This window comes from Schistocerca nitens, chromosome 6 (genome assembly GCF_023898315.1).
Source record: "Schistocerca nitens isolate TAMUIC-IGC-003100 chromosome 6, iqSchNite1.1, whole genome shotgun sequence".
NCBI classification, from domain to species: Eukaryota; Metazoa; Arthropoda; class Insecta; order Orthoptera; family Acrididae; genus Schistocerca; species Schistocerca nitens.
The window spans coordinates 405,808,910-405,832,149 of NC_064619.1; the positions used below are offsets into that span (position 1 = coordinate 405,808,910).

General features: G+C 43.0%; 1 protein-coding gene across 2 annotated transcripts in view; it reads left to right on the top strand.

Annotated features, from left to right (window-relative positions):
• LOC126262345 (basigin) overlaps positions 1-22,307 on the top strand; it is a 79,002-nt gene extending 56,695 nt beyond the window's left edge. For both annotated transcript variants that reach the window (XM_049958915.1, XM_049958916.1), the window contains exons 6-7: positions 19,350-19,485; positions 20,355-22,307. In XM_049958915.1, the coding sequence (XP_049814872.1) occupies positions 19,350-19,485; positions 20,355-20,403 (185 nt within the window). In that variant the 3' untranslated portion in view covers positions 20,404-22,307. The remainder of the gene's footprint in view (positions 1-19,349; positions 19,486-20,354) is intronic.
• Positions 22,308-23,240: the final 933 nt, after the last annotated feature.

Below are 23,240 nucleotides of genomic sequence, written 5' to 3' on the forward strand. Positions count from 1 at the left end.
TAGGTTTCCCAACACCTATAGGACAGTTACTTGCACAAAGATTTTTGCATTTCAAATATTACTGCCATCTGTCTGAGCCACTGAATTGAGCCTCAAAGCCTCATCTACTGGACTCAAAGCTTAAGTTTTGCAGTAACTTCTTAGTTTCCACTTGGACGTCATTGAAACTTTGACTTAGTGTGAAGAGTGCTTGTATGGCTAAGATAAGACATTGCACATAAACAGTATATTTACATAATTCTTGGAGTTATTTTAAATTTAGGTAATCAATAAGTTACTGCTTCATGGACAATATAGGAAAAGACACATTGCTACTTGTCATAAAGAAGACACATTAAGTTGCAGACACACAGCTTTTGGCCACAGTCTCCATCAGTTAACCCCCCCCCCCCCCCCCCACACACACACACACACCTCATGCATACATGAGATGGCAAACTCCAGCATCTTAGGCTGGAATGCCAGAGATGTTAGAAGTGGCAGTCATGTGTGGATGCCTCTATCTTTACTGATGAAGGCTGTGGCCAAAAGCTCTATTTAAGTGTTGTTGAAATGTGCCTTTCTGCAACTTAACGTGTCTTTACGGTAAGTAGCAGTCCTTATTCCTAATGTTAATATTTCTACCTGGAGCTTCCATTGTTATTGCTTCACTGTTAAAACAGCCTGGTGAGCTTACTGTTAGTACGAATGCACTAAGTTATTGTTCAACAATTTAATTTCTAGTAGAATATTTGAAAAGTGGAAAGTGAATTGTCTCCTTTAAGTTCACTAACACACAAGGTTGTATTCCTACTGCTATACTGTTAATAATTATGCTGTGTATTTACTAAAGTTCTTCATATGTGCAGAATTAAATTTCACAACCTCCAAAAATTTCTTGTGTAATTAATTTTTAAGCCCAAAGAATAATTTTTTCATTATGTGTAATCTCCATAGGTCTTGATTTTTAAATATGGGATGTATCAAAATGAATCAGTATTAAAAAAAAAAGTGATAAGTTATTTGAGATACATGTGTGAACAGCATACTGTTGGAAAGAGCAAACCTCCAAGTTTTACATGGTTCTCATTAGGTAGCAGCTGTGTGCCCTCTTCAGTTCTAGTAAAAATGGTGCCAGGAAAACAGAAAGCATTTTGTGGTCTACATTTTGCACAGTGTGGGTCAGTAATAACTGTTCAGTGTGACTTTCGTACTAGGTAGCATTAGATAATGGCATGAAAAATTCCAAGAAACAGATTGTTTGTGTAAAGGCAAATTGCCGGCCAGTCCCCGCATGCCTGACACACACAGATGTTGAAAGCAGCTGCCTTAGTTTCACACAGTCTGCAGAAAGCCGTTCGCTTTACAGCTCAAGATGCCCGATGTCTGTCTGACGCGTGTTGAGTCGATGTTTACACATGAAACCGTACGAAATTCAGCTAATGCAAGCTCTTCTTGAAGGTGACAAACAACGTGTGGAGTTCTGCAATTTCGTTCATGGTGATGGCTGACTGTTTTCTTCCACGCTTCTTGTTTAGTGAAGAGACAACAATCCATTTAAATGGAAAGGTGAACAGTCGTAATGTGAAAATGGAACGACCACGTGAATGTGTAAAACATGGGAGGGACTCTCCAAAATTTAATGGTTTTGTGCAATTTCATTGGAAAAGGTGTATGGGCCAGTTTTCTTTGCTGAGAACACTACATGAAGCACATATCTCAATATGCTTGAGAACTTACTTTTCTCACAGTTGAAGACTGAGTCGAAGGACTTTATTGGGGCACTGGCACACTAACATCTGTAAGTGCGGGCATTTTTTTAAATCAAAGAATTACTGTAAGATGCACTGGTGTTAACTAGTTTCAGAAATATAGATGTGCCAAATCGGATGATTCTTTTTGATACACCCTGTGCATTAACAAGACTCTGGGAAGAGGTACAAATGGTGGTGAATTGGAGCTGCTGTAAGAAAATGTTATTCCAGGGATCATTTTGAGTTAGTGCATTTTATGCTGGATAAACCAAAGACAAGAACAGTAATACAATGTAGCAGAACAACTTAAATAACCAACAGAACTTCCAAGCGGTGAAAATTACTTGCTACAAGCTTGCAATGCATTCAGAAACACAACAGTGTGTGATGAAACTGATCCGAGCTAGTAGTTTTTGTTGATTTGTTCCACAGCTTCAATAAATTATAAACGTGACCTATTGTAACATGTGAAGCACCAGCACAAATTATTTTTAGTTCTGCGCCTGGTTTTGTTTGGACGGTTTCCCAGTACAACATTCTTAATAGCATGTGCTGCATGCACTATCAGAATACATTATTTATAAATAATATTCTTTGTTATGCAAAGGAAGATGCATGGTATGTAGCTATAGAACATCCAAAGGATGTCATTTCTACAAGCCTCATTGGGATAGCATTTTCTTGTGCCTACCTCTTGAGTTTTAATAAGCTTAAAGTAATATCTGGGATGCACATACAGAAATTTATATGAAGCTGGAACACAATTCAAATTTAAAGTTGCAACAGTATTTCAAAAGACAGGTGTTAGGGAGACAAATCAACAAATCTCATAAGTAGGATGATTAATAGGTAGAAGAAAGGAAAAACTGAATGATATAGGATAGAGGTTAAAATGGAATAAGAAAATAGACGGAAGAATAAAAAAGGTAAAAGCACAATTAAAACAGTAAAATTTTGGCACTGTGGGCAAGATAGATAGGGTGATTGAGGTATTAAAATAAAAGGCAGCAACAAAGACTTTTGTAAATTGTGAGCAGTGGTTGAGGTAGGAATCCAGCTTGAAAGGATGGATCCAGGGTGCCCTTAGGGAGCAACAGGCACCCATGAAGCTGTCCATTGTGTAATAGAGAAATTGAGAAAGGTACATTAAATATACATGGTGCTAATCTGAGTGTAAATTGAGATACTCTTACTACCACTTAGCAATGTAAAGACTGGATTATTTTATAATATCCATTAGGATTGACTTCATTACATCATCTCTATTGTGTAGTGCAACAGGAGAGTACTCTTACCAAGTGCAGGTACTGTCTGGTATGAGACTAAGGTCCATGAAGTTAGATATTCTGTGAGCACAAAGCGCCCCCCCCCCCCCCCCCCCCCGAAGACAGCTCGCCACACTTAGGCGGGTTCGTGCTTGGCTACCACGGGGTGCTGAACTCTGGATTTTTTTTTCCTCCCCTTCTATGCTGCATGTCTATCCTCTTGCTATTCTTTTTCCCCTCCTTTGGGAGGATGTCTGGGGTGTTATTAGGATGTTCTGCATTCTGTTGCTGACGTAAGAACAGTGTCACCTTTGCTTTTTGCTCCCTATAACTTTGTTTCTCTTCTCTCGTGCCTCCACTTCAGTGTTTGAGTTCTTAGTCTTCTTCAGCTTAACTTCACATTACCTGCAGGTTTTGTGGTCTGTGTGAACCCTTCACCACCTTGGCTTCGTGAAGCGGCCAATGTTGACCTCAGCCTTCATTCTCTTCCTGAGGACACTACTCCAGCCTCGGATCTATTGCCTTCAGTTTCAAAACCTTCGCATGGAACTTCGCGATAGTACCTTTGTGTAAACTGATGGCTCTGACTGATTGTGGGGTCGGGTGTGCCTTAGTCATTGGCACCCGTGTCTTTAGATTTCAGCTACTGGCAAACTGCTCAATATTTAGAGCAGAGCTCTTCGTCCTGTGTCGTGCCACGGAGTACATCAGGCGACACAGCCTTTTCAATTGTGTCCTCATTCAGACGCACTCAGCACCATTCAAAGTCTTTGTCCACTGCCCACCCCTTCGTGCAGCAGGTTCAGGAAAACTGTCACTTGCTCACTCTTGCTGGAGCCAGTGTGATGCTTCTGTGGGTTCCTGGTCATGTCAGTCTGCCAGGCAACAAGGTTGCAGTCTTCGTACCTCAGCCCGCAATTTCCTATGTTTCTTCAGATCTCTGTGTTGCCGTCTCTCAGGAGGTGGTTGTGTCCCTTTTGTATCACCAATGGCCCTCCCTTCACGGGAATGAGGTCAGGATTATGAAGCCTCTCCCAACGGCTTGGATGACCACCTCTTCGCCCTCTCGCCGAGAGGTGGTCATTTTAACTAGGCTGCATATTGGGCACCGCCTGTTTAGCCATCATCATTTGCTAAGTGATGCTACCCCCACCACTTTGTACACATTGTACCCAAGTTTTTACTGTCCACCACTTTCGTATGGAATGTCCATTTTTTAACAGTCCCGCTCGGGTTTGCCGTATGAGTTATTGGCTGTTTTAGCAAATGACACGCGGGCTGTCGACCGCGTTTTACTTTTTATCCACGAAAGCGATTTAATTTTTAGATTTGGACCTTCGTATCAGTATATGGTGTTGCTTTTAGCCCTTTCTCCACATGCCTGTTTTTAGCTGTCTTCTGACATATAATTGTTTTTTAAACTCCTCTGTCTTCATGTTGTCTAGTTTAGACTTGTATATGTGAACTTTTTTAAAAAAAAAAAAACACTGATGCAGGAACCATTGGTATAACAGTTGTAAATTATCATAGCTGTGTTGGGAAAGTACCAGAGCCCAAGTGCTAATAGAAAGCACTGATGCTCAAATCGTTATAGGCACTGAAAGCAGGATATAACCTCAGCCGAAATTTTTGTGAAGAACCCAACGGTGTTCCGAAAGGATAGGCTAAACACCGTTGGCGGTGGTGTGTTTGTTGTTGTCAGAAGTAGTTCATCTTGCCATGAAATTGTAGTAGATACTTCCTGTGAGTTAGTATGGGCAGAGGTCATTGTTTGTAACCGGAATAAAATAATTGGATCCTTTTACCGACCTACCAATTCAGATGATAGTTGCTGAAAGGTTCAACAAAAACTTGAGTTTGATTTCAAACACATACCCATCTTGTACTATAATAGTTGACTCTTTTACCCTTGATATGTTGGTAAAAATACATGTTTAATTCCGGAGGTAGGCATAAAATATCATCCGAATTTGTGCTAAACGCATTCTGTGAAAATTATGTCGAGCAGTTAGTTTGAGCCCACACATATAGTAAAAGATTTTGAAAACACACCTGACCCCTTAGCAACAAATAATCCTGAGTTAATAGAGAGTGTCAAAACTGACTCAGGGATTAGTGAACAGAGTTGTAGCGAGATTTAATATTGTAATCCCCAAATCGTCCAAAAATAAGTGAAAAATACACCTATTCTAAAAGCAGATAAAAATTCACTTGACGCCTTCCTAAGAGACAATCTCCACTCATTCCAAATTAATAAGTGTAGACCAGATGTGGCTTAAATTCAAAGAAATAGTATTGGCAGAAATTGAGAGATTTATCCGAAATACTGGAGCTGACACTCTTTGGTACACAGAACGGGTTAGAACACTGTTGCAGAAACGATGAAACAAACATACCAAATTTAAACAGATGCAAAATCCCCAAGATGGGCGATATTTTACAGAAGCTCGAAATTTAGCATGGACTTAAAGGTGAAATGCCTATAACAGTTTCCACAATGAAATTTTGTCTCGAAACGTGGCAGAAAACCCAAAGAAAAGAGGTTCTGGTCATATGTGAAGTATGTTAGCAGCAAGAAACTATCAATGCCTTCACAAAAGAAGACGAAGTAAATATTCTAGAATTCAAATAAAGAACAGCTGCCAACATGAGTAACGTAGAAGGAAATATCCTCGGAGGAGTGAAGCAACTTAAATCACTTAATAAAAGCAAGGCTTCTGTTCCAGACTGTATACCAATTAGGTGCCTTTCAGAGTATGCTGATGCATTAGCTCCATCCTTAAATCATATACACCCGTTCACTCGACGAAAGATCCATACCCAAAGACGGGAAAGTTGCACAGGTCACACCTTCCAAGGAAGGTAGTAGGAGTAATCCACTAAATTACAGGCCCATATCGTTAATGCTGATATGCAGCAGGATTTTAGAACATATATTGTGTTCAGATATTATGAATTACCTTAATGGAAACGGTCTATGACACTCAGCCAACATGGGTTTAGAAAACATCATTCCTGTGAAACACAACTAGCTCTTTATTCACATGAAGTGCTGAGTGCTACTGACAAAGAATTTCAGATCAATTCTGTATTCCTGGATTTCCAGAAGGCTTTTGACACTGTACCACACAAGCGGCTCATAGTAAAAATGGCGTGCTTATGGAATATTGTATGTTATGTGACTGGATTTGCGATTTCCTGTTAGAGGGGTCACAATTCGTAGTAATTGATGGAAAGTCATAGAGTAAAACAGAAGTGATTTTTGTCGTTCCCCAATCTGGTGTTATAGGCCTTTTGCTGTTCCTTATCTATTAGATGAGTTTGGAGACAATCTGAGCAGCCTTCTTTGGTTGTTTGCAGATGACGCTGTTGTTTATCGACTAATAAACTCATCAGAAGATCAAAACAAACTGAAAAACGATTTAGAAAAGATATCTGAATGGTGCAAAAGTGGCAGTTGATCCTAAATAATGAAGTGTGGTCATCACGTTAGTGCTAAAAGGAAGTCGTTAAACTTCGGTCACATGATAAATCAGTCTAATCTAAAAGCTGTAAATTCAACTAAATTCCTAGGTATTACAATTACGAACAACTTAAATTGGAAGGAATGAAGAAAATGTTGTGGGGAAGGCGAACCGAAGACTGTGTTTTATTGGCAGGACACTTAGAAAATATAACAGACCTACTAAGGAGACTGCCTACACTACACTTGTCCATCCTTTTAGAATGCTGCTGCACTGTGTGGAATCCTTACCAGATAGGACTGCCGGAGTACATCGAAAAAGTTCAAAGAAAGGCAGCACGTTTTGTATTATCGCAAAACATGGGAGTGTGTCACAGAATTGATACAGAATTTGGGCTGGGAATCATTAAAAGAAAGGCGTTTCTCCTTGCGACGGAATCTTCTCACGAAATTGCAATCACCAACTTTCTCCTCCAAATGAGAAAATATTTTGTTGACACCGACCTACATAGGAACAATCACTATGATAAAATAAGGGAAATCGGAGCTCGTACGGAAAGATATAGGTGATTATTCTTTCTGCACGCTGTATGAGATTGGATTAATAGAGAATTGTGAAGGTGGTTCGATGAACATACTGCCAGGCACTTAAATGTGATTTGCAGAGTATCCATGTAGATGTAGACTATACTGGCTTTAGGATTACCACTCTTTGTTGTTAAATTTGTGATTGTGCTTAGTCGTGCAGGAAGAATGTGACCATGTTGCTAATCAATAGTACTACATGATTGGTGTATTGGCCACTAAATAAGAAGCCACCAGCTGTTAAACCAATGAATTTATTTTATGCATTTAGAGTAGAATCTGTCCTTAGATTGTCATGAACATATTGATCAGATGTGTAAAGGAGTATGTAACAGTCAACACTGCTCTGACAGCTTTGTAATGTACAGTCTTTATATACGTGATAACAATGATGTTGATGACAATGCATCAAATAGACAAGTGACTATCAGCTGGTGGCTTGTTATTTAGTGACCAGCACAATACTTGTGCAGTATTCCCATTGATCACATGCCCGCCCATCCATCCACCCAGCAGTGCTTCCTCGTCTAGTTGGAGGCTCGTCAGTGACCAACTTTTTGTCTTCTTAGCAATGGTTTCCCTTGGCATTTTACTGCTGCCTATGGCACTTTCTCTGCCATTGATCTTTTTGCTTACTCCCCTATCCTTCTTCCTTCCTTCCTTCCTTCCTTCCTTCCTTCCTTCCTCACACAAATCACAACACTACTACTTCTGTGACAGACTACTTCCTTTGTTATGGTCCCCTGTATGGTTTGACCTCCATTTTTCTAAATTTTCCCGAAGAACGAGCCAATTGGGGAAGGATGCCTTACATGGTGCATCATGTTCATCGTGCATTGAGATCTTTAGCCCATTTTCTTGTCTTGGCATTGCAGTCTTGCTCATTGTCCATCTCTTGAGTGAGGACACCTTCCTGGGTGCATTTTCTTCCACCCGCTATGCAGTGTCATTTTGTGCGCCATCGATGACCATGGAATTCTTTGCACCTCAAATCCAGCACGGTAGCCAGTCCATTGAGGTGGGGCTGCCATGTACCCTGTTGGTTGTAGCCTCCTGACTGCACAGGGGTTGCTCTGCTGATGTCTGCACCGTAAACTCCCTACATATGCCATGGAGTAGATACCCATCTCCCGGGGGCATTGGGACGCCTGGCAATGGCCACCCTGCCAGGTGGCCCTTGATGAGGCTGGGTGGCACCTGTGGGGAGGGCCCCTAATCAGAGTGGGTGACATCAGGGAGGATGACGCACGATGAAGTGTACCACATCATCACTTGCAAATGATCAAATGCCAGCAGTCTCTAAGCATTCGAAGTCTCAGTACAATGCAACGAAATATGATCCTAAATCAGTCCCCTCCCTGGGCACAGCATGGGAGGAACACCAGGCTAAGGATGGCAGCGGACCTTACTCATCCCGGTACCTCATATGTACGAGAACTGATGGAGACTTCATTGCCTCAATGAAGCCTAAGGTTTTTGTAGAGCATTTAGAGGAAAAATTTGAAAAGGTGGAGGGCTCGTCCAAAATGCGGTCAGGGTCAGTCTTCATAAAAACGATATCTTCTGCCCAGTCACGGGCATTACTCACTTGTGACTAGCTGGGGGATGTTTAGCCTAAATATGGTCCAGGGTATTATATTCCACAGTGACCTTCTTTTGCAGCCTGATGACGAGCTGCACATCAGCTTAGAGCGGTGATATGTTAATTTCATGTGGCGCGTCCATCGGGGTCTGAGGGATAAGCAGGTTGCCACCAGTGCACTCATCTTGGGCTTTGGGTGTGACACATTACCCGAGAATGTCAAGGTGATGGTCTACCACTGTGACGTCAAGCCATATATCCGTCCCCCAATGTGGTGCTTAGTTCTGGAAATTTGGGCATATATCTTCCTGCTGTACTTCCAGCATAACATGAGATAGTGGACATCCATCCCATCCCAATACTCCATGTGCCCTGCCTCCCATCTGTGTCAGCTGCTGAAAGTACCATTCACCTTGCTCACCAGACAGCAGAATTTTACAGTGAGACAGGAAAATCATGGAATACTAGACCCTGGGACAGACTGCCCTTCACTGAGGCAAAGAGGAAATGTGAGTGCCTACATCCTGTAGCTATGACCACCTCTTATGCCCCCGCTAAGAGAACAGTTGGAGCCCCATCAGTTGCGCGAGTTCCAGTCGGCTCTGAGCTGGAAGACTACACCTGCCCCCTTGATGGTGGGGGCACCTCCCTCCCTGTTGCTCCCCCACCACTTACCTCAGGAACACTGTCCCCCGCCCCTCCCCCAACCATCGGGGACACTATTTCCCACTTCAGTCGGAAAAGCACAAGTCTTCTTTGGCTCCTCTCGCTAGGAAGGTGTCCCTAGGGTCACTCCCTTCCCAGGTTTCTGCTAGTTGGAAAGATGACACACGCCATTGGCCGAAGTACTGAAAAGTAACTCATTGTAGGGCTTCATAATCATCCTCAGTCCCAGAGACTGAACCAGTGAAGCCCTCCCAGCCAGAGAAACCCAAGGATCAGTGAGAAATCCAGAAAGAAGATCCCCAACATCAAGGGAATTGCGGTGGCATTCATACCACCACTGCGTAATAGTTCTGCGCCCCCCACCCCACCCCTCCGGGGGCCAAACTGATCTAGGGTGAGTACGTGCTTGGCGACCACGGGGCCCCAGCCCTCGCAGCTCTGCTGCTTTTTCAGCGCTCCTTGTCTAAAGACTCCATGGGCTCTTGAAGCTCATTTACGTTGGTTTACTTCTACTCTCCCTATACTGTTCCTTCCCTGTATCGTTCTTTCCCTACACTGCTCTTTTCCTGTATCACTCTCTCCCCATCCTGCCCTCATCCCCCACCCCACACACACCTGTCCTGCCCTTCTCCCCCGACCCCCCCGACACACACCCGTCCTGCCCTCTTCCCCTGACCCCCCCCCCGACACACACCCGTCCTGCCCTCTTCCCCCGACCCCCCCGACACACGCCCGTCCTGCCCTCTTCCCCCGACCCCCCCGACACACGCCCGTCCTGCCCTCTTCCCCCGACCCCCCCGACACACGCCCGTCCTGCCCTCTTCCCCCGACCCCCCCCCCCCGACACACGCCCGTCCTGCCCTCTTCCCCCGACACCCCCCCCCCCGACACACACCCGTCCTGCCCTTCTCCCCCCCCCCCCCAACACACCTGTCCTGTCATACCAGCGCGACATCCTGCTTAGTAGGTATGCGTGTCGGCTTCCTTCCATGCCAGGCCACCCAACCTTTGACACCCCCCCCCCCCTTTTTTTATTATTATTTTTTTTTATGACATTCTTGACCACCAGTACGAGATGTACATTTCTTCTCTGCGGCCTCCTTGCATTCGCTTCCATCAGCAGCTGCAGTTCACACTTCCTGCCACTTTCCGAATGACGGAGAGCCCTTCACCACCTTGCCTTCAGACACAGGTTTGCGTTCATTTTGACCTCGGGTCGTTCCCGAAGGATTCGACTCCCGAGCTGACCTATTTCTCGAACTTCGCTCACAAATTGCCAATAGCATACTCTTCTACACTGATGCTTCAAAGTCCGCCCATGGTGTTGACTGTGCTTTTATCATCGGGGCTGATAAGTTTCAGTACTGGATTCTCGACCAGTGCACAATTTTTACAGCAGAACTTCTTGCTCTCTTATCAGGTTGCTCACTACATCCATAGGCACCAGGTCGCTCGCTGTGTGATTTGCTCTGACTCCCTCAGTGCCCTTCAGAGTCTAAATGATCCTGATCCAGTACACCCCATCGTCCGACAGATCCAGGACTGCCTCCATTTGTTCCCAGATGGGGGAGCCCAAGTGATGTTCATATGGGTTCCTGGCCATGTTAGTTTGCCTGGGAATGACTCTGCTGATGCTGCAGCCAAGGCCACCGTCCATCTGTCGGCCTGCCTCTTACTCTGTTCCCTGACAAGATATTTGTACTTTTATCCCTCGGCGTATCACGTTACTTTGATGTGACCATTGGTGCTCCCTTCATGGGAACAAACTCAGAGAAGTGAAACCTCTCCCAACAGCTTGATAGACTTCCTCCTGGCTGTCTCGCCATGAGGAAGTAATGTTAGCTCGGTTGCGAATAGGGAACTATTGCTTTAGTCACCACCACTTGTTGAGTGGTGACTCTGCACCCAGCTGTCCTTTCTAAAGCCAGCCATTAAGTCAGACATTTCCTGACCCTCTGCCCCTATTTTAGCCACTTCCGTCTCAGGGTCGGGCTGCCACCTGAGTTGCCGGGCATTTTAGCAGATGACATGCAAGCTCTGGCTCACGTTTTGTGTTTTTTAAAAGCAGTAATATGACGAGAGAGATGTAATTTCTACCTGGTGACTCCATGTCTTGTTGACATCTTTTAGATACTCTTCCATGATGTCTTGATGTTTTAGATTTGTTTTTTCTTCCCTTTTGTATTGGACCTTGTAACGATTATTTGCCTTCATGGCCCCAGCACTATCTGGTTCTTTACTGAGCGCTTATGACCTTAGATGTTTCGTGCCCTAAAAACAACACACACAACCTACAAGCTATACGTCTGAGGACGGGGTGGAGATTCTTCCATCCACTGAGGACCTAGATCTCGCCAGACACTGACACAATGGATATAGCCTGTTTTGGCAATGCCGGTGGCAGCAAGTGACCTTGAGCCGACCTTGAGCTGTAGACTGCCTCATTGAGTGTTATATGCCTTCACCGTCTCATGATCACATCATCCTCCAGTGGAAAGGCGGCGGTTTCTTCCACCACCTGGCTGAGCTTCAGCAATTGTTAAGCTTTACACCTGCTTTCTGCATTGCACTCCAGGAAACCTGGTTCCCGGCAACGCGGCCCCTGCCCTTTGTGGCTACAAGGGATATTACAAGAACTGTAGCAACTATAGTAGTGTCAGGTGGAGTTTGTTTGTCCTGAACTCGGTATGTAGTGAACTTGCGCCCCCTTCAAAATCCTCTTAAAGCTGTGGCTGTCAGGATACAGACGACACAGGAGATAACTGTCTGCTGTGAATATCTCCCTCCAGATGGTGCACTTCCCCTGAACATATTGGCTGCACTGATTGATCAACTCCCTAAACCTTTCCTGCTATGGGGAGATTTTAACGCCCATAACCGCTTGTGGGGTAGCACCATGCTTACTGGCAGTGGCAGAGATTTCGCGAATTTACTGTCCCAACTCTACCTCTGCCTCTTAAATACTGGGGCCACAACACATTTGAATGTGGCTAATCTACATCTACATCCACATCCATACGCCGCAAGCCACCTGACGGTGTGTGGCGGAGGGTACCTTGAGTACCTCTTATCGGTTCTCCCTTCTATTCCAGTCTTGTATTGTTTGTGGAAAGAAAGATTGTCGGTATGCCTCTGTGTGGGCTCTAATCTCTCTGATTTTATCCTCATGGTCTCTTCGCGAGATATACGTAGGAGGGAGCAATATACTGCTTGACTCTTCGGTGAAGGTATGTTCTCGAAACTTTAACAAAAGCTGGTACCGAGCTACTGAGCGTCTCTCCTGCAGAGTCTTCCACTGGAGTTTATCTATCATCTCCGTAATGCTTTCGCGATTAATAAATGATCCTGTAACGAAGTGCGCTGCTCTCCGTTGGATCTTCTCTATCTTGTACGGATCCCACACTGCTAAGCAGTATTCAAGCAGTGGGCGAACAAGCGTACTGTAACACACTTCCTTTGTTTTCGGATTGCAGTTCCTTAGGATTCTTCCAATGAATCTGTCTGGCATTGGCTTTACTGACGATCAACTTTATATGGTCATTCCATTTTAAATCACTCCTAATGCATACTCCCAGATAATTTATGGAATTAACTACTTCCAGTTGCTGACCTGCTATTTTGTAGCTAAATGACAAGGGCTCTATCTTTCTATGTATTCGCAGCACATTACACTTGTCTAAATTGAGATTCAATTGCCATTCCCTGCACCATGCGTCAATCCGCTGCAGATCCTCCTGCATTTCAGTACAATTTTCCATTGTTACTACCTCTCGTTACACCACAGCATCATCTGCAAAAAGCCTCAGTGAACTTCAGAGGTCATCCACCAAGTCATTTATGTATATTGTGAATAGCAACGGTCCTATGACACTCCCCTGCGGCACACCTGAAATCACTCTTACTTTGGAAGACTTCTCTCCATTGAGAATGACATGCTGTATTCTGTTATCTAGGAACTCCTCAATCCAATCACACAATTGGTCTGATAGTCCATATGCTCTTACTTTGTACATTAAACGACTGTGGAGAACTATATCAAACGCCTTGCGGAGGTCAAGAAACACGGCATCTACCTGTGAACCGGTGTCTAGGGCCCTCTGGGTCTTGTGGATGAGTAGTGCGAGCTGGGTTTCACACGACCGTCTTTTTCGAAACCCATGCTGATTCCTACAGAGTAGATTTCTAGTCTCCAGGAAAGTCATTATACTCGAACATAATACGTGTTCCAAAATTCTACAACTGATCGACTTTAGAGATATAGGTCTATAGTTCTGCACATCTATTCGACGTCCCTTCTTGAAAACGGGGATGACCTGTGCCCTTTCCAGTCCTTTGGAACACTACACTCTTCTAGAGACCTACGGTACACTGCTGCAAGAAGGGGGGCAAGTTCCTCCGCATACTCCGTGTAAAATAGAACTGGTATCCCATCAGGTCCAGCGGCCTTTCCTCTTTTGAGTGATTTTAATTGTTTCTCTATCCCTCTGTCGTCTATTTCGATATCTACCATTTTGTCATCTGTACGACAACTTAGAGAAGGAATTACAGTGCAGTCTTCCTCTGTGAAACAGCTTTGGAAAAGACATTTAGTATTTCAGCCTTTAGTCTGTCATCCTCTGTTTCAGAACCATTTTGGTCACAGTGTGTCTGGACATTTTGTTTTGATCCACCTACCGCTTTGACATAAGACCAGAATTTCTTAGGATTTTCTGCCAAGTCAGTACATAGAACTTTACTTTTGAATTCGTTGAACGCCTCTCGCGTAGCCCTCCTCACACTACGTTTCGCTTCGCGTAATTTTTTTTTTTTTTTTGTCTGCAAGGCTTTGGCTATGTTTGTTTGCTGTGAAGTTCTCTTTGCTTCCGCAGCAGTTTGCTAACTCTGTTGTTGTACCACGGTGGCTCTTTTCCATCTCTTACGATCTTGCTTGGCACATACTCATCTAACGCATATTGTACGATGGTTTTGAACTTTGTCCACTGATCCCCAACACTATCTGTACTTCAGACAAAACTTTTGTGTTGAGCCGTCAGGTAATCTGTAATCTGCTTTTTGTCACTTTTGCTAAACAGAAAAATCTTCCTACCTTTTTTAATATTTCTATTTACGGCTGAAATCATCGATGCCATAACCGCTTTATGATAGCTGATTCCCTGTTCTGCGTTAACTGTTTCAAATAGTTCGGGTATGTTTGTCACCAGAAGGTCTAATATGTTATCGCCACTAGTCAGTTCTCTGTTTAACTGCTCACGGTAGTTTTCAGATAAAGCACTTAAAAAAATTTCACTGGGTTCTTTGTCCCTGCCACCCGTTATGAACGTTTGAGTCTCCCAGTCTATATCCGGCAAATGTAGTTACTGTGCCATTGATTTATCAATTTGCAGCCCAGGACTTCCCCAACTATCCACTGGAGAGCACATGACTGTGTGGTAGTGACCACTTCCCCCATCTTCCTGTCACTGCCACGGTGTCATGCCCAGATGCCTACCCATATGGGCTTTAAAAAAGGCAGAGCCTTCACCTCTGCAGTCACCGTTGAATCTCCCCTCGTGGTGCCATCAAGGTTGTGATTGAGCAGGTCACTACAACAATAATTTCTGCAGCAGAAAATGCCTACCATAGTTCTTTGGGGTGCCCCGGTGAAAGTCTGTACCTAGGTGGTCGCTGGAGGTTGCAGAGGCAATTAAAGAGCAGTCGGCGAGCTCTACCACGACATAAGCGCAGGATATGATGTTGCAAGGTGCTGTCATAAGCTTTTCGTAACGGATGGCAGAGCACCAAATAGCCTTTAAACGGCTCCGTGCCTGTGTTTGCGAGCTTATCAAAAGGTGGAAACATTAGTGGTGCGAGAGGAGTGTCTCGACCATTGCGTGCCATACGTCACCTTCCCATATCTGAATGATCAGACTTGTTTTTGGGTACCAGACCCCAACAGGTGTCCCTGGAATTACCATTGATGGCTTGTTATCTACCAACGCAAATGCAATTGCCGAGCACTTTGCTGAGGACTATGCTAGAGTCTCTGCGTCGGAGAACTACCCCGCCAGCCTTTTGCATTCTCAAAAGGCAGATGGAAGAGAGTCCTCTCATTCACTACACAACACAGTGACCCCTATGGCTCTCCATTTGCAGAGTTGGAGCTCCTCAGTGGCCTTGCACATTGCTCCAACACAGCTCTTGGGCCAGATTGGATCCATAGTCAGATGCTTAAACATCTCTCTTCTGACAGATGACACTTCCTTGTCATCTTCAACCGGATCTGGTGCAATGGCGTCTTTCCATAACAGTGGTGGGAGAACACCATCATACCAGTGCTCAGACCCGGCAAAAACCTGCTTGATGTGGATAGCTATCGGCCTTATCAATGTTCTTTGTGAGCTGCTAGAATGTATAGTGTGTCGACAGTTAGGTTGGGTCATGGAATCACGTGGCCTACTGGCTCCATGCCAGGGCGGTTTCTGCTAGGGTCACTCTTGTGTCCGTAGTCTGCCATCCGAACAGCCTTTTTGAGATGCCAAACCTTGATTTACGAGAAGTATATGACACCACCGTGCAACATCATCTCGTTGCCACATTATACAAGTGGGGTGTCGGAGGCCCGCACTCAATGTTGATCCAAATTTCCTGTTGCTCCGTACTTTGTGTCAAAGTTGGTGCGTCCTATAGTTCCCCCCCATATCCAAAAGAATGGGGTCCTGCAGGGCTCTGTATTCTGTGTCTCTGTTTTTAGTGGCCGTTAATGGTCCAGCAGCAGCTGTAGGGCCGTCGGTCTCAGCTTCTCTGTATGTAGACGACTTCAGAATTTCGTACTGCTCCGCCAGTACTGGTGCTGCTGAGTGGTGCCTACAGGGAGCTATCCACAAGGCATAGTCATGGGCTCCAGCCCACAGTTTCTAGTTTTCAGCCGTAAAGTCTTGGGTTATGCACTTCTGTTGGCCTAGTACCATTCATCCAGAACCAAACTTTACCTTAATGACGATCCTCTCACTTTAGTGGAGACATATCGATTCTTAGGACTGGCTGTTGTCGCCCGATTGACTTGGCTTCCTTACCTTTGTCAGCTTAAGTGGAAGTGCTGGCAGCACCTCAATACTCTCCACTGCCTGAGCAACACCAACTGGGGTGCAGATAGCTCTTTGCTGCTGTTCCTGTTCCTGCTCTAGAGTTGTCCTTCAATCCCGCCTTGACTATGGGAGTGTAGTTTATAGTTCAGTGGCACCCTTAGTGTTACAGTTACTTCACCCAATGCACCAGTGTGGTGTTAGGCTAGTGATGGGAGCTTTTGGGATGAGTCTAGTGACCTGTGCCCTGGTGGAGGCTGGAGTCCCTCCATTGAAGGTTAGGTGTGCAGCACAACTGCTCACCAGGTACATTGCACACATTTGTAGTTCCTTTGCACATCCAAATTACCATCTCCTTTTCCCACCCATTGCAGTTCATCCTCCCACATCAGTGGCCCAGGTCAGGGTTTACAGTTGCAGTTAGCGTCCCATCCCTTCTATCCGAACTGGAATCCGTGGCCTTTACCGCCTATACTTGAGGTCCATTCACGTATACCTCGATGGTGTGTAGCTTCACCTGGACCTATCACATGGCCTTAAGGACTCGGTTAACTCCACAGCTCACAGCTCCCCCTACTTGTCGATTCTTGACATGTACCGAGGCTATGAAGTGGTTTACACAGACGGCTCAATGGCTGATGGTAATGCCGGCTTCTCGTTTGTCCATGGAGAACATATTGAACAGCATTCCTTGCCCGATGGCAGCGGTGTTTTCACTGCCGAGCTGGTGGCTATATCTCGTGGTCTTGAGCACATCTGTTCATGCCCAGGCGAGTCATTTCTCCTGTGTACTGACTCCTTGAGAAGCCTTCAAGCTATTGGCCAGTGCTACCCTCGTCATCGTTTGGTAGTGACCATGTGGGAGTCCATCTATGCCCTGGAATGGTCCAGTTGTTCAGTGGTGTTTGTCTGAACTGCAGGTCATGTCGGAATCCCAGGTAACAAACTTGCTGACAGGCTAGCCAAACAGGCTGCACGGAAATTGCTTATGTAGATTGGCTTCTCTGAACCTGACCTGCATTCTGTCTTACGCCACAAGGTTTTTTGGCTTTGGGAGATGTAATGGCATAACAGTATGCACAATAAACTCTCTCTCATGAAGGAGACTACGAATGCGTGGGAGTCTTCCATGCGTGCCTATCGCAGGGAGTAAGTTGTCCTCTGCCGGCTCCGCAATGGCCATACGTGGCTAACACATATTTACCTCCTCCGTCGTGAGGACTCGCTTCTGTGTCGCTGTGGGTCAGTGACGGTCATCCACCTCTTGCTGGACTGCCCACTTTCCCGCCGCTCTGTGGCGGACTTTTAACTTTCTCGGCACCCTATTTTCGGTGTTGGTCGATAATGCCTCAACAGAGCAGATTTAGTTTTAAATTTTATCCGTGAGGGTGCTTTTTATCGTACCATCTAAGGGTGGGCTTTTTGCCTTCTCTGAGGTTGCCACTCTCCCTGCATTTTGAGTCTCGCACTTTCTTTGCGTTTGTTTGTCTTGATGGTCATCTTTTCCCTACATGTGTTTAATGTGCCATGTCTTTTTAGGGTGGACATTTTAGTGTGTTGCAGTGTGTCTGGCTCATCCTCTTTTATTATTGTCATCAGCCAGCCCAGACCACATGCTCTATGGTTTTAATACGTTCTTCTACTTTTCTTTGTGGTGTATGTTTTCCCCATTTTTTTGTTTGTTCCATTTGTTTTCTTTTTAGGTGTGGTGTTGGGTGTTTTTGTACCTTGAGCCTTTCATGTATCAGGAAAAAGCGACTGACCTTGCAGTTTGGTCCCTTTATACCACAAACAAACCAATCCATGCCAGGCCTTGCTCTTCCAGGTGGCATCTGTACCAATCCATCAGGTCTTGCAGAACACATCGTGACTCATTCGGCAACAGCAACAGTGAGCCTCCTAACCAGTTGCCTTCCTCCTCCAGAGACAGTGGGCTGAAGCTTTCCTCCTATGTTTTACCCCTTGTCAGGTGGAATCCAACAATAAAACTTTTACTGGATGAGAATTAATTCTGATTCTATCTTCTTAAGATTCAGCCCTAGGTCCTGATTCCATCCATAATGAGTTGCTTAAACACCTCAGTCCCCCACAACGACAATATCTCCTCCGAGTGTTTAGCAGTATAGCGATGCCTGACCTAAAGTTTAAGACGCTGTCATCTCTTGATAGCTACTGGCCAGTCAGTCTGACCAGTGTCCACTTCAAGTTACTAAATTGATGGTGGCTAGTTGGCTCTATTGGGTCCCCAAATCTCGGGACCTTTTATCTCCTTACCAGGATGGCTTTCAGGAGGGAAGGTCTCATATCGACCATCTGCTTCAATTGAAAACCACATATAGTCACGCCTTTTCTCAGTACCGCAGTCTTTTCAGTTTCCTTCAGTCTTTACTTAATGCTCAAATGCCTCACTTAGTGTACTTCTGGTACAAGCACATGTATTTATAATTGGATGCTGTGACTGGAGTAGTTGGCAATTTGTGGTTGCATGAGAAATTATATAGCAACAATGTTTTAAGAGATTGGAACCTTGGGTAATTGGAGAATTTCGTAGAATTTGACAGTTGTTTCAGAGGTTGAAGGGTGATTGAAGAAAATTCTGGTTGATACAAGGAAAATGTTAGTGATACCAGCGTATATTCATAGTTATGTCTTAAGAATAATTATTGTATTGCCAGACTTAATTTCTGGTGTTCAAATTCCAGAACCACCAGGTGAACCATATTGAATAGGCTGTGCCATCAGCATAGAAGTGCCCAGCTGTAAATATCTGTATAAAGCCCAAATATTTAAAACTAGAAGTGTCATGTAGATTTTGTATAATGTAATGCAATACTAGTTACACACACACACACACACACACACACACACACACACACACACACGTGAAGCCAGACAGTTACATTCCATCCTGGATTTTCCATTATTTATTATTGTTATAATAATAAGTTATGTCCCTATTGTGATAGTGCTAATAAACAGTGCTTCTGTTTCTAGACAAACTTGCTGCTTTATGGCCATTCCTCGGCATATGTGCTGAAGTGTTTGTACTGTGTGCCATTATCTTGATCTATGAGAAGAAGCGCAACAAGGCGGAACTTGAAGAAAGTGACACAGATAACAGTCCAGAGCAGTAAGTAAAAATGCTGTTTGAAAACATTTATTCTGTGGCATATTTCCAAAATAATGTAAAGGCATCTTATTTAATCTTTTTGAGTCCAGTAGTTTGTGCATAGATTGATTGACCAGATTGTCACCAAACGAAATGGATTTTGAACAGTGTGCTGATGGGGTTATTGGATTGTGTGTTGAATCTGTAGAAACAACTGTAAATTAGTCTTATCATGTAAGACAGTGGTTCTTACATTGTGGTTTTGGGTGTCTCATTACAAATTTGTCAAGAACACTGTAGGCTGATAGTGGGATAGTTAGTAGAGGACATGGACCTGGCAGGCTTCTGTGCCCACCTGCAGCCACTGACAAATTCCTTGCCTTTGGCCCCAGCACTTGCCTCTGTAGGTCTGTGAAGGCATGTCTTTTGGTTCCTTTGAACAGGTAAGATACTATCCATGATGTACAAAGGACTTCCTTTGGGATCCCAAAAAGCTTGTCGGTGTTGCTAAAAGATATTGTTACTTGGTTGAAAAACAAACAATAATTGACCTTCATTTAAATCTGCAAAACTGCTAGTATTGCTATTGCTGTAGAGTTGAAAGTTCAGTTATTTTTACATAAAGTTTCTTGAATGATCCAGTTAATCTCCGTGTAAAAGTTTTGTAGTAATGTCTTGCACTGGAAATTACAAAAGGGAGCACCATATTTGGAGCTCACTACTCTCGACTGGAAGTTATTTAACTTTTGTAGCTAGAAAAACTCTTCAAACATGTAGTTATGTTGAACATAAATTCCTCTGTTTCCTTCTCATCAAAAGGTACTTATTTTTGTATCTAAATAGTTTCATTCATGGTAAATGCAATATCGACTTCTCTCCATTTGTTGCAGGAAAAACACACCTGACCATGGGAAGGATTCAATCAGGCATAGAAAGTGAACAATGCCAGAAGGCATAACTGTTACCTTTTTGTTGTTCTTAATAAAGTTTTTAACAATGTATTAATGTTTTGGTGACCTGAGTGTGTGTTCTCCGTTTGAAGAATAGAACTCAGAAAGAGAACATTCATTTGAGTCATAAAAATTCACAAAATAATATACCATAAAACACAACATTGTTTGTACTTAATTCCAGTGTTGCACTTTTATACTCTTTAATATTTTATGTAATGGATTATTGTTATGGACAATCAGGAACTGTAAAGTAGTTTACTGATTGTTCAAGTAAGAAATGTTGATACAGACATTTATATCTGCAGTCTGCTACAGTTGACTCCATACAATGCACATTCAAATTGGTTACAAAAAGATGCCAACAAGAATACTTCCATTAAGTAACAAATGTAGATAGCAACAAAGTTTATAACATGGCATTTTAAGAAACAGTTTGTATGTAGTTGTTGAAATATGTGCCCATATGTGCTGTGGCCTCCTGAATGAGGAAAGCTGATATATATATAAATATATTATATATATTTCTATGCAGTACATAATTTATTTGTGCCTTTCACTTGTTTAAGTGGCACTGTCCTTGTTGGTCTCATGTTTAACTGCCATATTTGACTGGACATATTGTAAATATTCATTGATGAGTGGAACAAAGACAGTTAAATTAACTAGTTAATACTTTTTATGATGTCATTAATGCAGTGTTTGCTGCTATTTATATATATTTACATATAGTCATCTTCAACAGTTTCATTACTGGGAACCATAGTCATACAAATCACAATTTAATGTAGCCTAATGATATGTAAATATTTTTTGTTATAATGTGATATAAAATATTTTAATCTCACCAGGAATGTGATAATTGCTGTGAACGTCAGTCTGCGAACTTGGTGCAGTTCCTGTAATAAATCCTGGAGATCATATAATATTGGCCACCTACAAGTGGTACTGCTTAAAATTTCAGGTTAACGTAATATCGGAGGAAGGATATTGTGGCAAGTTACTTGTCATTGTCCTAGTGCCTCGTGTAGCAGTCTCATCTTATTATAGTACATGCTTTTTGTAGATGTGATGGGATCTGAATTTAAAAGCAATAGGTTATACAGTGAAGTAATTTGTATTCTGACTGGTGTACCCATGGAGAGTGAGCATTTGCTAACATTGTTAAAAGTGTGGAAGTTTTTATTGAACCAAATTCTGATGTGTGAAAATTTTAAAAATTGCAGTTCTGGTAGAATTGCTAGGTTTCTTATAGAAATCTTTGTAATGTTAGTGAGAAACTGAAGTAAGGAAAGTGACATCTCATTGCCTTTGCTTAAAACTTGAATATAATAAATTGGTCATGTAAGTGTAGATCTTGACACTAGAACACTCCCAGCTTTATTACATAATATAAATTTTAGGAGGACCATATTTCACAAACTCGCTTGCTTTTTAAAGCATCTCCAGGTAGCTAAATTATGAACTATGACATCTAAAGTGATGATACATGGATAGGTGAACAGTATTGATACTAATATAGCTGCAGTGTGAAATTGTGTTATAAAAGTGTTTATTTCTTGTGAATGTCAAGATACTTTATTTTGTTACGAAATAAAGGGCTATCAATATGTGTGTGGTCAGGTAACAAGCCTCAAACTGTTGTGGGATTTTGTTTGTGTTTAAAGAACTTTTATGCTCGTGTGATTCATAGTTGTTGATAGAAGTTGGTTACTGAATTTGGTAATCCACTTTCTTATTGGATTCCTCAGTTGGAAGGTCAGCTTGTGCCCTTGTACCTCATTTTGTTAAAGCTGTGTGAATCCTTTCAGATGCAGAAGATTCCACATCGGAGATTTATTAACTTATATTGTATGCTATTGTTACACAAATAAACTGGTTACTTAAAAACATTATCATGTAAATTTGTGTATGCTTGGATACATGTGTGCAAGTTGTTGATTTACTTCGCAGCAAATATACGGCTGGTGTCAATATCATGCTGGTAGATCCCAGCTTTGTTGTGGTTGTGGGACTAAAATTATAAAGTCTGTTATACTCAGCAATGAAACTACTAAGTGCACTTGAAGTTTAGAGGCAATTTAGATCCTCTTAAGCTTTCATATGACATAAGCCTTAAAATTGAAATTGTTTATTAAACTTTAAAGCATCTGCATACTAGTTATTAAACTGAAGAAATAAACTGGAATTCATGAAAATAACAAAGCCTGGTGTGATTGGTACAAAAATGTGCTATAATGTAAGGTGCCACTAAGAATATTTATTGAATTTTTTTATTACAGATGTTGCAAAGAGGTTTATAGTGTCCTTGCCCTTTTACCAAAAAAAAGTCTAACAAACATGTAACATGTTTTTGGTTAAATGGTTGGGAAAATGTTCTCAACTGTGCTCAATGAGGTGGTGTAGTGGTTAAGTCATCAGACTTGGAAGGACAGTTCTTTAATTTCCCTTTTGGCCAGCCATACAGTTTCTCAGTTTTCCGAGCAGTGCTAAAGGCAAATGTAATTCCGTCGAAAAAGCCAGCCAGTTTCATTCTCAGCACCAACTGTGTTCAATGACGTCACCATTGATGAGACATTAAACCATAATCTCTCTTGTTACAGTTGGAACTGGAACTGTTTGAGCTCTGGAAAAGATGGATGTAATTACAAATGGCATTGGGTGTATACGTCCATTGTAATTGAGGGAATACAATAATTCGTATCAAATATTATTTACTCATAAGAACTACTTCAGGAGTTCATCAGGCATTTTCCTCATTGGTTTTATTGCCTTTGCAAAACTGATTTGGCACTACTTCAGCTTGCTAGAAGAGTTTCGTCTTGT